Consider the following 13,508-nt stretch of genomic DNA (forward strand, 5'->3'; position numbering starts at 1 on the left):
AAGGAATGGGACTCATCTTGGAAACAAAAAGACGATGAAGAATTGCCAAGAGCTAAGCCACAAAGAGAAACTTTTTCCTCTGGCTGGATGAGTGAGGATAATGGTTTTCATTTGATGTTAGACTACTTACTAAGTGACAATTGTGGTGAGCCTCTAAATAATCTTAGCAAGATAAATCTGCGGCAGCCGGCTTCTTTATTTGTGTCTTAGGAGTCATTTGGTTACAAAGCGCAAGGAGGGCATCAGCTATTGAACACGATACAATGTGGCTCACGGATTCGGAATTAAAAACTAACTATTGTGGCTTTATTTTTAGCAAACAACTGCATTTCTGGCGGCTTGACGTGGATTTTCGAGGCCATGCTCTACTTTTAGGGAGTAAATATCTGGATTTTTTTTGTCCTGTTAAACAATGCTGAAGTGATGAATAATCCGCTGATTGTGGAGGGTTATACTGAGTGTTCCTGCATTTAAATCTGATATTTTCTGTCTACATTCAACAAGGCACAAAATAAGCGAGGAATCAAGATGCATTCTACCAGCGGGTTATATGCAGCAAGTGAAGATACACTGGTTCATGGTAGAATTATTCACATGAGGAAGTAAGAGGGGTAGAGTAATGTCTAAAAAATATATGAGTTATGTCAATCACATTACTATTTATATGGAGCATGCTGGTATAACCTGGGTATCATCTGTATCTAATTATATGCATACAGCTGGTATAGGGGACACATTTTCCTGTATATAGTGATATGGATTATGCTGGTATAACCTGGGTATAAAATTATATAAACTCATTGTCAAAACCGATCCCTTTCCCTAGAAGTGTCCGGATGGAATGAAACTTTCTCTGTGTGATTGTAACATTGATTGTAACAGTGATTACATTTCGCGGTAAATTGCGATTTTGCACATGAAGGCTCTAGTACCCTGTTGGGCCACCTCTAGCTTGGATACAAGATGTGATACAGGTGGGCATGGAGGCTCTAGTACCATGCTGTACCACCTCTAGCTTAGATACAAGATGTGATAGAGGTGGGCATGGAGGCTCTAGTACCCTGTTGTACCACCTCTAGCTTGGATACAAGATGTGATATGGGCAAGCATGGAGGCTCTAGTACCTTGTTGGGCCGCCTCTAGCTTGGATACAAGATGTTATACGGGCAGGCATGGAGGCTCTAGTACCCTGTTGAACTGCTTCTAACTTGGATACAAGATGTGATATGGGCAGGCATGGAGGCTCTAGTACCCAACTGAACTGCTTCTAACTTGGATACGAGATGTGATACGGGCGGGTACGGAGGCATACAGATTCCGTATGATATCCTGCAGGGTATTACTCCACATTTGCAGTAACTGAACCTCTGGATGATGTAAACGTGTAAGTTGTCGAAGTTGGTGTTTCAGATGGTCCCATATATGTTGTATTGGCGATAAACCTGGTTACCGGGCAGCCACGAACATGTGACAATGTTGTGGGACATTCCTATGACCCCCTTGTGTGTCCGATCCAGCATTATCCTGCTGGAAAATGCCTCTTGGAAGCCGCCATGAGAGGAACACATGTGGCTGCTGGATGTCCTGAACATATCGCTGAGCTGTCATTGTCTCTCCTACCACTACTAGGGGGGACTGACTGTCATATGCGATGGCCCACTAGATCATCACACCAGCAGCAGGGGGCAGTGTGCCGCTCCACAGCAAAGGCAGGATTGAGGTGCTCACCCCGAGGCCTCCGGGCACGAACATGATCGTAAGTGTATGCGGCACTCAGGGGGCGTAGCTCTGATTTCCATACAGAGGAACTCCAATCGTGAAAAGGCCAACATCTCTAATAATGTAGCCATTCAGTATACATGACTAGGTTGTTCCTTTAAGACTGGTGGCATTGTACAGGTTGCTCTGATTGAGCGCTATCACTAAAGTGTTTACTGATTAACTGTGATGCTGCTGCCACTATGAATAAAGAAACAGATCTGTATTAAATAAGCCGACTGTGAATTCTATTCCACATCCCTGACAAGAATGTTACTGTTGATATAGGAGAGCTATTTGTACTAAGATAGAGTTATAGGACAAGAAGATGCCATTACATGAGTCACTGAGTCCACAAATGTTGCTCCACAAATGAAAATTCAGAAATGCTGGAATGAAGGACCTTGACTTCTACTAGGTATGTAATATTGGCAGAGGCATTAAAGTCACAGTTTACACTGAATAGCATAATGTGTGGGACTGCATATGTGCATATCAATGGCTCAGTCATGACCTAAAGCACAGAAGAACTAATGATCAATGGAGCAAAAGAACCTAGATTTAAAACATCTAAAGCCAAAAAGATTCAAAGCTAAGAAGATTCATAGACTAAAAGACCCAAAACTCAGAAGAATCAAAGCTCAGAAGATCCAAAGAACACCCAAAGACCCTAGACTCAGAAGAACCATAGCTCAAGAGAGTCAAGCTGCAGAAGAGTCGAAGCTCAAAAGCACCAAAGTTTAAAAGATTCAAACCTGTAAACATTCAAAGCTTAAAATACAAGATTCGGAGGAACCAAAACTCAGCAGATCCAACATTCAGAAGCCACAAAGCTCAAAAGATCAAAAACTCAGAAGTATCAAGGCTCAGAAGATCCAAAGAAGACTCAAAGCACAAGACCCAAGACTCAAAAGAATGGAAGCTCAGGAGATCCAATGTTCAGTAGATTCAAAACTTAAAAAACACACACCTTGGAACAGCTGACATTTAGAAGACTCGTAGCTCAGGAAATCCTACATTCAGAAGTTACACATCTCTAAAAACCCTAAATTGCAAAGTCCGGAAGTTCAGAACTAGTTCTAAAAATCTTGGCTAATTCTTAGAAAAAACACCTTTACATGGGTGGTTTTGGCAGGGTTATGATGTTACTACAAATCAACCATGTAGCTTGGGCCAAACAATCTTCTCTATTCAAAGTCTAGTATTAACTTTGGTGGTCCAGGTGCATCCTTTAGTGTTAAACTGGATTTCTTCCAGTTCAAATAGGAATCTATTTGACATACACTGAATGGTCACTTTACCAGAGACCCCAGCTCTTTCTTGAGTAGACCTTCCCTGTATGAAATATAGAGCCGTGACCCCGGAATGCAGCATAAAATCAGGTGACAAGTTTTCCGTGGATCAGTTTCAGCGTGAATCCACATTAGAAGTGGAAACCATCAGCTGGTCAGATTAATCCAAATTTCTGTTACCCCATGCTGGTGGGAGGTCAAAAGTTGGCACAAGTAGCATGAATTGATGACCCCTTCCTGTCAGGTGTTCAAAAAATGTCAACACCTTTATCTAATCAACTTCAAGAAGCTTCCTGTCCACAGGGGCCAATATTCCTGCAGAACAATTACAAGCACTAGTGGAATCTACACCACGGTGAATTCCTGCGGTTCTGAAAGCCAATGAAGGTCCAACCCCCTACTAGATGGGGTGATGATGAAATGCTACAATTTGTGCACAATTTGTGCAGAACTGAGCTAATTCTAATAGTGAACTAGTAGAATTTGCTGCCGATGATCTTGTCTTCACTACATAAACAGCGTCTCCATTTTTTAGCTCATCTCTATTTTTTTAGAAGAAGACAGTAGTCCATGAGCCTCAGATATATGAAGGGTTAAAGACTGAACGCAAATCGTCTGTAAGTGGAAGAAGGAGATTCATAAGGTTAAAATCAAAACCAATCAAGTCTCCTATTCCCTCTCCCACTTAGATGCTGTCGTCCTGCCCTTGCTTGGAGGCAGTCACCCTGCACTGAATGTAATGCGGCCGCTTGTCTGGGGAACTCTTCAACATATTTAGGATAATTTCTCACAATTGTTTTTTTTTTTTTGTTGGATGGTATAAAACGCTTTTTTTCGGATTTGTTATTTGAAGGATGTCCTGCAGCGTTGTCTTATGCAGTTGCGCCAGTCCTATCTCATTACATCTCAACCCTCTCTGCAATATACACATTCCAAATACAATCACCCAGATAGTATCACACTGGTTAGCTCTTCTCGATACAAATCCAGGGAGATTGCTGCAGAAGTGACCTTAAATTACATATACAACTGCTATTGTATTTAGACATTAATGACTCGCCTTGAAATCCCTCATTGTCATGGTGTCTGAGCATGCTGGGTAAGTTATTTCAGGCTAACGGGTCATGAATTCAAGGGGCTGGCTCAAATATCCTGACATAGAAACTGATAGGCTGATTAGACTGAAAAATAACCCAGCCAACCTATCAGCACTTACTCCAGAGGGAAATGTTATTCCCTTGGTGTCCAGCGCAGAATGCCAATGTGCATGCACCACCTGGCACATCATGTGGTCCGGAGCTGCTGTAGTGATGTCACTCCAGACCCATCCTAGCAACCCAGAAGTCATGGCACAATCGGCCTCATGACAACTGGTTGGGTGCAGATCATATCCTAGTGACCTGCTATTACTTTATGTGGTAGGAATATCCCTTTAACACTATTTGCACCCAAATTACGACCCATACTGCCCACTGATCTTAGTGTTATAGTCTTTGGCAACTCATTCTGCACTATACTTACTATGTATGTAGTTAACTTAAAGGGAAACTTCAGTCTGTCCGTAACTAGACTCCCTTGACATAGAGCTTTTTTGAAAGGTGCACTGATATCAGCTAGGCATCTTTTTGCATATGGTCAATGCAACACGAGTGAAATTCATGGCACTTCCAAGATGCCTAACTCTTTTGTGCTGGGAACCAGTACGCGTACCAACTAGGGATGAGCGAGCATACTCGATAAGGCAAACTACTCGAGCGAGTAGTGCCTTATTCGAGTACCTGTCCGCTCGTCTCTAAAGATTCGGCTGCCAGCGTGGGTGACAGGTGAGTTGCGGCGGTGAGCAGGGGGGAGCGGGGGGGGGGGGGAGAAAGGGATCTCCCCTCAGTTCCTCCCCGCTCTCCCCCGCTGCTCCCCATCCCCTGCCGGCACCCGAATCTTTAGAGACGAGCAGGCAGGTACTCGCATAAGGCACTACTCGCTCGAGTAGTTTGCCTTATCGAGTATGTTCACTCATCTCTAGTACCAACCAATCCCCTATAGAAAATTACTTCAGTGTTATCCAACCATATTGAGATTTTCCATTCAATATCAGGACACAGATCGAGAATTGAATAATGATGTCCACTACAACAATATTCTTCTGCCATCTAAGATTCTTGATTCTCAGCTGGATCATCAAAATCAGTCAATGTTTGGCTAACGTACGTTAGATATCCAGATCTGACTACACTTTTTAGCCCTTGATAATACAGCTTTATACCGGTGGACTGAATATTTGGGCAATCAGGATGTGCCCAGTCTAGAAGATGAGGGCTACCAAAGCACCCTAGGGTGGACACCTGTTGAAATATACTGTTTTTCACCCTCTGATGATGTCCGATTGTTCCCAAATTACTTACATCGTGACTCTAACATCGTGATGTCATTAGTGGCTCAGGACAGTCTAGGTTTGCCCCCCATGATTGTCAGGATCATTATAATTAACCATGAATACCACCAATAGAAAATCAATATACAAATGTCATAAAAATGTTAGAATTAGAATATTGGAATTCCAAAAAATGTATCATATTGAAGTCAGTGCATTGCTACATTGCTATGATTTGGGTTTCTCTGCTCGGCCTACGCTCCACATGCAGCCTGAGTTTTGCATGCAGGGACATGCGTTCACACTCTACATTCTAGTTGCGTCTACGGAGGTTTGAGAGGAAAAGGCGGCAGAGTGAGTGTCAGTCATGAAAGCCCATGAGTGAAGCACTTGTGTTATAGGACACAATCTGCTGTGTCAGGCAGAGCTCCATACATCACAGGTGGCATTCGGCATCATTCAAAGGTAAAGTCAGCCAAAGGTCTGGTCAAGTAGGAGATAAAGGTACATGCAGTAAAGGGAGGGGGGGGGGGTGCTCGGCAAACTGGGCTCTGGGTGCATGTCTGATTTTAGTAAAGCATCAATGCAAGAGAGACAATTGTGCCTCATAGGACTTGCATTGCGCTCATTAGGTAAAAGCGTAGGTCAGGGGCTTAGGCATGTGGAATAAGTCACCTAATCACCGATGCAGTGTAATAGTGTGCATCTTTACATATGAAACACCTACAGTAGGTCACATGATACAGACACATATGGATCGACTAGAGGTGGCTACGTTGCCCCAATTTCCATGATGGACCAAAAATAATTTGGACTTGTATGCCTGCATATATTCATGCCACTGATCTAATGGCAGTAGGATCATCTTCTAATATGTCAGTCACTCAAAAGATCGAATGATTGGGGTCCAGGAGGTGGAACCTAATCACGTGGTTACCAAAACAAGGAAGTGATGGTGGCATCTACAAGGAACTAAGTGGGAGTCACCTATGAGGGTTTTCATTGTATCTGATGGAGTGGTATCTTGCTTTGGGGCTCTCTCATTCCGACCATCGGTAGGGTCCCACTTAGTTCTAGAGGTTTTCTAGAGGTGTGCTGGACTTATCGCCAGTAAAAGAGATGTTTAGTAATCATTAATGACTGATATAGTGTTGCCAATGGTATACAAAGGGAAAACTTCAAAATCCTTCACGTTTCCCATGGCAGACCCCCAAGTACAAGGATATGGAAACCCCAAATGGGTCACGTCCAATAAGAAATATTGGATATCGTACAAACATGGGTCCTGAAAACTAGACCCTTTGTGTCTACTCTAGTCCTCAACAGAAATGGGGCTCATGCACAACTCCACCATTGTCCTATGTTCTCTCCATTGATAGAGTACCTTTTTAGTGGCAAAAACTTGCTTTTTCTTTAAACTGAAATGAAGAAATCAAAACTTCCTGCATGTCGCCCGGTCCCCCTCAATAACTGACTACTCGGTTGCATCCTGTTTCCATCTCAAAAGGTTTTCCTTGAGTCGGCCGCACTACGAATTTCTCTACGTAGCTTAAGCTCTACTTATTCTACAGTGGCAGGCAGGGCTCAGAAAGATTCCTTGGTAAACAGTCTACCGACCAGACATATACAACGCCTTACTCCTGCGTTTTTTCTCCAAGCGGCGCTGCCGTTTCTCCTCCCTGCGACGGGCTTCCTCAGCCTCCTGGTGCTGGCGGCACTTGTGAAAGTTCTCCACCACCACGCCCACGAACATGTTGAGCACAAAGAAGCTGACGATGAGGAGGAATGAGATGAAGTACAATAACATCCATGGGTTGTGGTTCCGGCTTGGCTGCAGGGTAAGACAAACATGGCTGTTATATGATATAAAGTTGTATGGAGATCACCCATTATATCGACTAGTGATTGCTTAATTTGTCGTTAGCCAAATAAACAGACTCCACCCACTTGTATTATACCCATTATTAGTGATGAGTGAACTTTTCAATAGCCGGTTTGCAGTATTTGGGCAAAAAGTTTGGTTTGGAACAAATTAGTTTGAACCATAGCTGAACTTCACCAATACCCTTAAAATTGGTAGAAGAAAAAGAAGAAAGAAGATGAAGAAAGAAGAAATTATTTTAGTGGGCTCAGCCACCAGAGGTCCAGGTTCAAGCTGAACAAACTTTTAGAAAAATGCAACCCAAAACAGGGCACAAGTGTTCACTCAACACTACCCATGATCTACATAATGAAGTCGAGCCACAAATGTTCTTCTATAGGTCTGAGAAGATTTCCATTACCCATAATAATCTATATAAAATAAAAAAACTGCCACCTAGTTCAATGTATTCATTCACGTTTCTACCTGTACATCGGTAGCCACTGCATCGAGCCCATCATACATAATGTTCACCCAGCCGTCTTTAGATGACAGAACAAAAAGTGACATGAGGGCCTTAAGAAAAAAAAGAACACGGGACAAAATGTTAGCAAATAGTGGTACAAAGTAATTAATTTATCACTCAATGTGACATAGCCTTATTAGGAAATGCTACTGGCTAAATATGATAGCAGATGCTTTGCTACACCTAAAAGCCCATTTACACGCAGCGATGATCGCTCAAAAATAGCTAAAAAGAGATTTGTTTGAGCGATAATCGTTGCATCTAAACGAGCGCCCATTGCGACCTCTTCGTGCACTGCTAGCTGATCGTTAAATTCAGGCCAACCTAAAAATCGTCCTTCAACCTTATCAGGAGTTCTCTGCGGGTAGTGCTGATAGCATTGTTTCCCGCTGGAAAACAAAAGAACTGAAAGCAGATAAGAGCCCTGGGGCTATTAACTGCTTACAGCTAAGGCTTCATTTGCACTCAATTGCTCTTAAGTAGCTACTTAATAGTTTATACAAAATGATCGCTCAAAGCTGTCACTCAAACTTAAGATATGTAGATAAATCTAGATAGACCAAGCATCCAGTGACCCCCGAAACTGGGGACAACGCAGCCCTCTTAGGCCATATGGACATGAAAGGGTAAGTATTACATTTTTGCCCATTAAATTTAACAATGCTATATTTCCCCTGCTTCCTCTCTAAATGATTACAGTCAGAGGTTCCAGCAATCAGCTCATTTTTTGGAGAACACATGGTTGCCCTGGGTAGACAACCCTTTTAAAGTCTTTGGGTAAGCGCGATGGAAAACCTAATGTCCCATTGACATCAATGGTAGGAAGCGTTTTCTAGCTATTGAAGTGCATGAAACGAATTCTCAAACGAATAATGACTAAATAAATGACAGAAGAGGAAGCTGACCGAATTCTGAATTTAGCTTTGGATGTGAATACAGATGAAAGCATCTTGTAAGTCAAGATAAAGCTATGTCTATCAACCTTATACAAATGTCGTTAAAATTAGTTTTTCTTCCCATTTCCATGTCGGTTCTTGCATTTTAATGTATATCTCACTGCAGCATAGCCATATGGACAAATAATATTCAAGTGATTGCGGCCTGCTCATTGACTAGGAACCAATATCATTATGCTACATGCTTCACCGAAGCTCTGGGCTGCCTCCCAATAACAATCCTAGCCTGAGATGAAGCTTAATGCTGTGAGATCTACCTGACCGAAAAGGTCATTGATTGACTTATACCCAAACCGGGAACAACACTTTGTTGGACTCACTGCCTCACTGCATACATTGCCAACTCCACTAATCACAGCATTGGGGGAAGTATCATGGGCCCAGCAGAGGATGTGATACTAACTGTAAAGAGCCGGGACCCACTGGTGAATCCTAAGGTGGGCAAGACTGAAAACAAATATGTGTGCACCATTTATGAGTCAAGTATTTTTATGTCCAAGAATTTGAGAAAAACAACAACTTCCTCACGTACCTGGCCGAGGTTATCGAAGTTGTATTTGCGTCTCACCCACTTATTTCTCCCTACGCATTCAGATCTGTTGGTGACGTTCCGGATATCTGGACCCTCGCAGGAATAGAATTTGCCTTTGAAAAGCTGGAATAGATATATTTAAAGGTCAGGTATGTTACTGGTAGAGCCAGGGCCGTAGCTGAAGGCTCAAAGTTTACCTTGGGGCCCCGAACGTCTCTTACGCCCTTAACGCAGAGCCGTAACTTGAAGCTCCTGGGCCCCAATGCAAAGAGCCCCCAACTATAATGCTTTATTCATAGTACTGGGCTCCCTATATGGAGCGGAGAGGCCTTATAGGCCCCCTAAGGCTCCTGGGTCCGGGGGCAACCACATCACCTGTAGTTACGCCAGTGGGTACAGCCCTCTGTATCAAAGTAGAAGGACCATGCATACAGTAAATTGGAGTTTAGTATGATTTCGTGCATCTAGGTATAGTTTGGTTCAAATATGGTTACTTGGAACTAGGTTTGGTAGATCTTGGCATAGTATAGCTGGATCTAGGTATAGTTTGGCTAGGTTACTTCTTCTGTATCTTGCATTGTTTGTGGTATGATTTTCTAAAGCAAGCTATGATTAAGTTGGACCTCGAAAATTGGAAAGCTAAGTAATACAGTTTCTATAGATCAGGGATGTCGAACTCATTTACACCAAGGTCCACATCGGCCTTATGGTTGCCTTCAAAGGGCTGATTATAATAATACAGCAAGTGCTCATTAACACGAGCGTATTTCCGAAGCATATTGCGCATGCAAGTTTTGTGAGCGTAATACGCAGTGAATAGAGACCAATGATTTCAATGGGTTCATTCACATCTATGTATTTTTTCACTGGATGTGCGATCGCATGAAAAAAACAAAACGTGGCATAACCTATGTTGGTGCATATTATATACTGCAATAGGCCAATGTAGTGATTGGGGGGGGGGGGTGCAAATACACAATGAATATTCAGGAAACCTGTGTATTCACTGGGTATTTGCGCACTATTCCAAGGGGCCAGCCTGTGTTCTTTTTTTTGCGTGCACAAATACACAGTGTATTTGCATGACTGAAATGTGTTAATGTCCGTGTGAACGAGCCCTAGTAGTGGCCACAGTAGTAATAGTGACCCCCATAATGGCCCCAGTGGTAAAAGTGTCACCCATAGTGGCCCCAGTAGTAATAGTGTCTCCTATATTGGTGCGAGTAGTAATAGTGACCCCCGCTCTCCCATCTCTCCCGTAGTAGTCCCAGTAGTAATAGCAACTCCCTTTTTGGCCTTTGTCCGGGCAGTATCCCTACAGGCTCTCCACTCACCCAGCCTGCAGCCTTGGAGAGGTGATGGTGGCAGCTGCTGCTTAACCTGCGACTGCTGACCTCTCACTTTCCCATTTGCACTGTGTACAGGCCGGGGCACGCCGGCCCCCGAGGGGGAGAGGTAAGTGGTCATGGACTGCACTACCACCGCCGGACTACTGATGCAGGCTGCGTGACTAGAATTCCGGTCAAGTTTAATGCATGATCAACAGGCCACATTAAATGAAGCGGCAGCCCGAACTTAGTCCGCAGGCCTTGTGTTTGACATGTATGCTGTAGTACTTGGTATGGTGCAGTTGAATCCAAGTATGGTTTAAGTGGAACTTGGCATGAAAATGTAGATTTAGCTACGTTTTGAGTAGATTTAGGTATTGGCTTAATCTTGGCATAGCTGTGTTAAAGGGGTTGTCTCGCGAAAGCAAGTGGGGTTAAGCACTTCTGTATGGCCTTATACATGCACTTTGTAATATACATCGTGCATTAAATATGAGCCATACAGAAGTTATTCACTTACCTTCCCTGCACTGGCGTCCCCGTCTCCATGGCTCAGTCTAACTTCAGCGTCTAATCACCCGATTAGACGCGCTTGTGCAGAAGGGTCTTCTGCCTTCGGGTCTGTCCGGCAGCAGCGTCGTTCTGGCTCCGCCCCCTTCTACGCATCATCGTGTAGCTCCGCCCCGTCACGTGTGCTGATTCAAGCCTCCTGATTGGCTGGAATCGGCACACGTGACGGGGCGGAGCTACGCGATGACGCGTAGAAGGGGCGGAGCCAGAACATCGCTCGTGCCAGACCGAGCCGAAGGCAGAAGACCCTTCTGCGCAAGCGCGTCTAATCGGGCGATTAGACGCTGAAGTTAGACCGAGTCATGGAGACGGGGACGCCAGCGCAGGGAAGGTAAGTGAATAACTTCTGTATGGCTCATATTTAATGCACGATGTATATTACAAAGTGCATTAATATGGCCATACAGAAGTGCTTAACCCCACTTGCTTTCGCAAGACAACCCCTTTAAATTAGTAGTTTGAGGGGTCCTGAGAGGGGTTTAATGAGATGGGTATAATTTTGTGGATCTAGGTATTGTTTGGTTTTAATCTTTGTATGAATACTTAGCACTAGGTTTGGTATTATATAGCTCAATCTAGGTATGATCAGGTTCTGTATTTGTATAGAGCATAGTATAGCTTAGTTACATATTGGGCTGATCTGTGTATTGTTTACTTAAGCATGATATGGTTTGGGTGGGAGGTAGAGCGCAAGTTGATATGGTTTTGACAGAACATGGTATAGCTGAAATAGATCTAAGTGTAATTGCGATGGACTTTGGTATTGTTTAGGTGGACCTAAGTATGGCTTTGTTGGACCTTGTCCTGCAGTGGGTAGACCTAGATGTTGCTTGACTGGGTCCTGGTATGATTTCTTGGAACTACTGTAACATGACACCATAGTATTTTAGGATGAAAAAACACATATATCCTCCTGTTCAGCCTATTACCCCCATTGTTGATCCAGTTGAAGGCAAAAAGCCCCAATGAGGAAGAAGCGAACTTTACTAATTTTAGGGTAAAAAATTCCTTCCCGACTCCAATCTGGCAATCTCAATAATCCCGGATCACCGACCCTTCTGAAGTAATCAGTGACTATAACATGTATATTGTAATGCTCAAGAAAGGCGTGTAGATTTGGTAGAGCTTAGTATGGTGTATAGATGGATTTAGGTATGATATGGGTAGAATAAATTATCGCTTCAGTAGTACCATTTGGTTACATCTTGAGCCGCTCTTGGTATGATTTTCAAAAGCATGTTATAATTTAATTAAATCTTGGGAAGTAGGAAGCTAACTGGAATGGTTTCAATAGACCTTGGTATGATTTAGTTGGATCTAAGTATGGTTTGGCTGAAACTAGGCAAGTGGATATAGATATGGTTTGAGTAGATTTAGGTATCGGCTAAATCTTGGCATAGTTGTGTTAAATTACGAGTGGATTCACGAGTACCTAAGGTGGTTTGATGAACTGGATGGAATTTAGTTGGATTTTGTGAATCTATGTATGGTTTGGTTGAATATAGGTATGCCTTGGAACTACATTTGTTAGAGCTTAGTATGTTATAGCCGGATATAGTTATGATCAAGTTATGGCTTAAATAGGGCATAGTATGATTTAGTTAGATCTTACTTGCTTGCTTAAGCATGTTTTGGTTTGGGTACAACTTGGGAGGTACAGTGCAAGTTGATATGCTTTTAGTAGTCCATGATTGTCAGGACTCAAAACACAGAACCTCTTGCATTCTAGTTAGCAGCTCTCTTCCCTGGGCTATCCAGACTTTGGACAGTCCTGCTAAATGCACTTCCTGTTTCCCTGTTCTGGCTCCGCTCCGCTACTAATTAGGGCTTCCTATAAAAGCCTGACTGTGCCTCAGATCCAGCACGTGATTATTGTGCTCCACCACCTTGATCAAGCTCCTCTTCCTCCTGCTCCTCTGCGATTGTACTGATAACTCCTGCTGCTGACCTCTGGCTTCCATTTGACTACGCTTCTGCCTCATTCCATTGCACTGCATACTGATACCCCCTGCTGCTGACCTCTGGCTTCCATTTGACTATGCTTCTGTCTCATCCCATTGTACTGCATACCGTGACTTCCCGATAATGACTCTCGGCTATCCTGACTACTCACCAGTGACCGGCACGGCTACTACACCTGCGGCTCCAATCTAGCGCTGGTAAGACATAACAACGATATTGTTGACATGATCAAAGTATAATTTTGGTAGCCCGTCGTATTGTTTAGGTGGATGTAAATATGGCTTCTAGGCACCTTGATATGCATTTGGTGGCTCTAGATAGAGTTAGAGTAGATTCAGGTATGGATTTAAATATG

General features: G+C 43.3%; 1 protein-coding gene across 4 annotated transcripts in view; it reads right to left on the reverse strand.

The window, feature by feature from the left end:
• The window catches only part of CACNA1H (calcium voltage-gated channel subunit alpha1 H), a 490,224-nt gene that overhangs the window by 56,171 nt on the left and 420,545 nt on the right, over positions 1-13,508 (reverse strand). For 3 of the 4 annotated variants that reach the window (XM_066576607.1, XM_066576605.1, XM_066576604.1), the window contains exons 23-25: positions 9,294-9,416; positions 7,766-7,855; positions 7,036-7,249 (exon numbers count right to left, since the gene is read on the reverse strand). In XM_066576607.1, coding sequence (XP_066432704.1) covers positions 7,036-7,249; positions 7,766-7,855; positions 9,294-9,416 — 427 coding nt within the window. The remainder of the gene's footprint in view (positions 1-7,035; positions 7,250-7,765; positions 7,856-9,293; positions 9,417-13,508) is intronic. The other variant, XM_066576606.1, reaches the window with a different exon arrangement.

The sequence above is a fragment of the Eleutherodactylus coqui genome, chromosome 8, assembly GCF_035609145.1.
Source record: "Eleutherodactylus coqui strain aEleCoq1 chromosome 8, aEleCoq1.hap1, whole genome shotgun sequence".
NCBI lineage: Eukaryota > Metazoa > Chordata > Amphibia > Anura > Eleutherodactylidae > Eleutherodactylus > Eleutherodactylus coqui.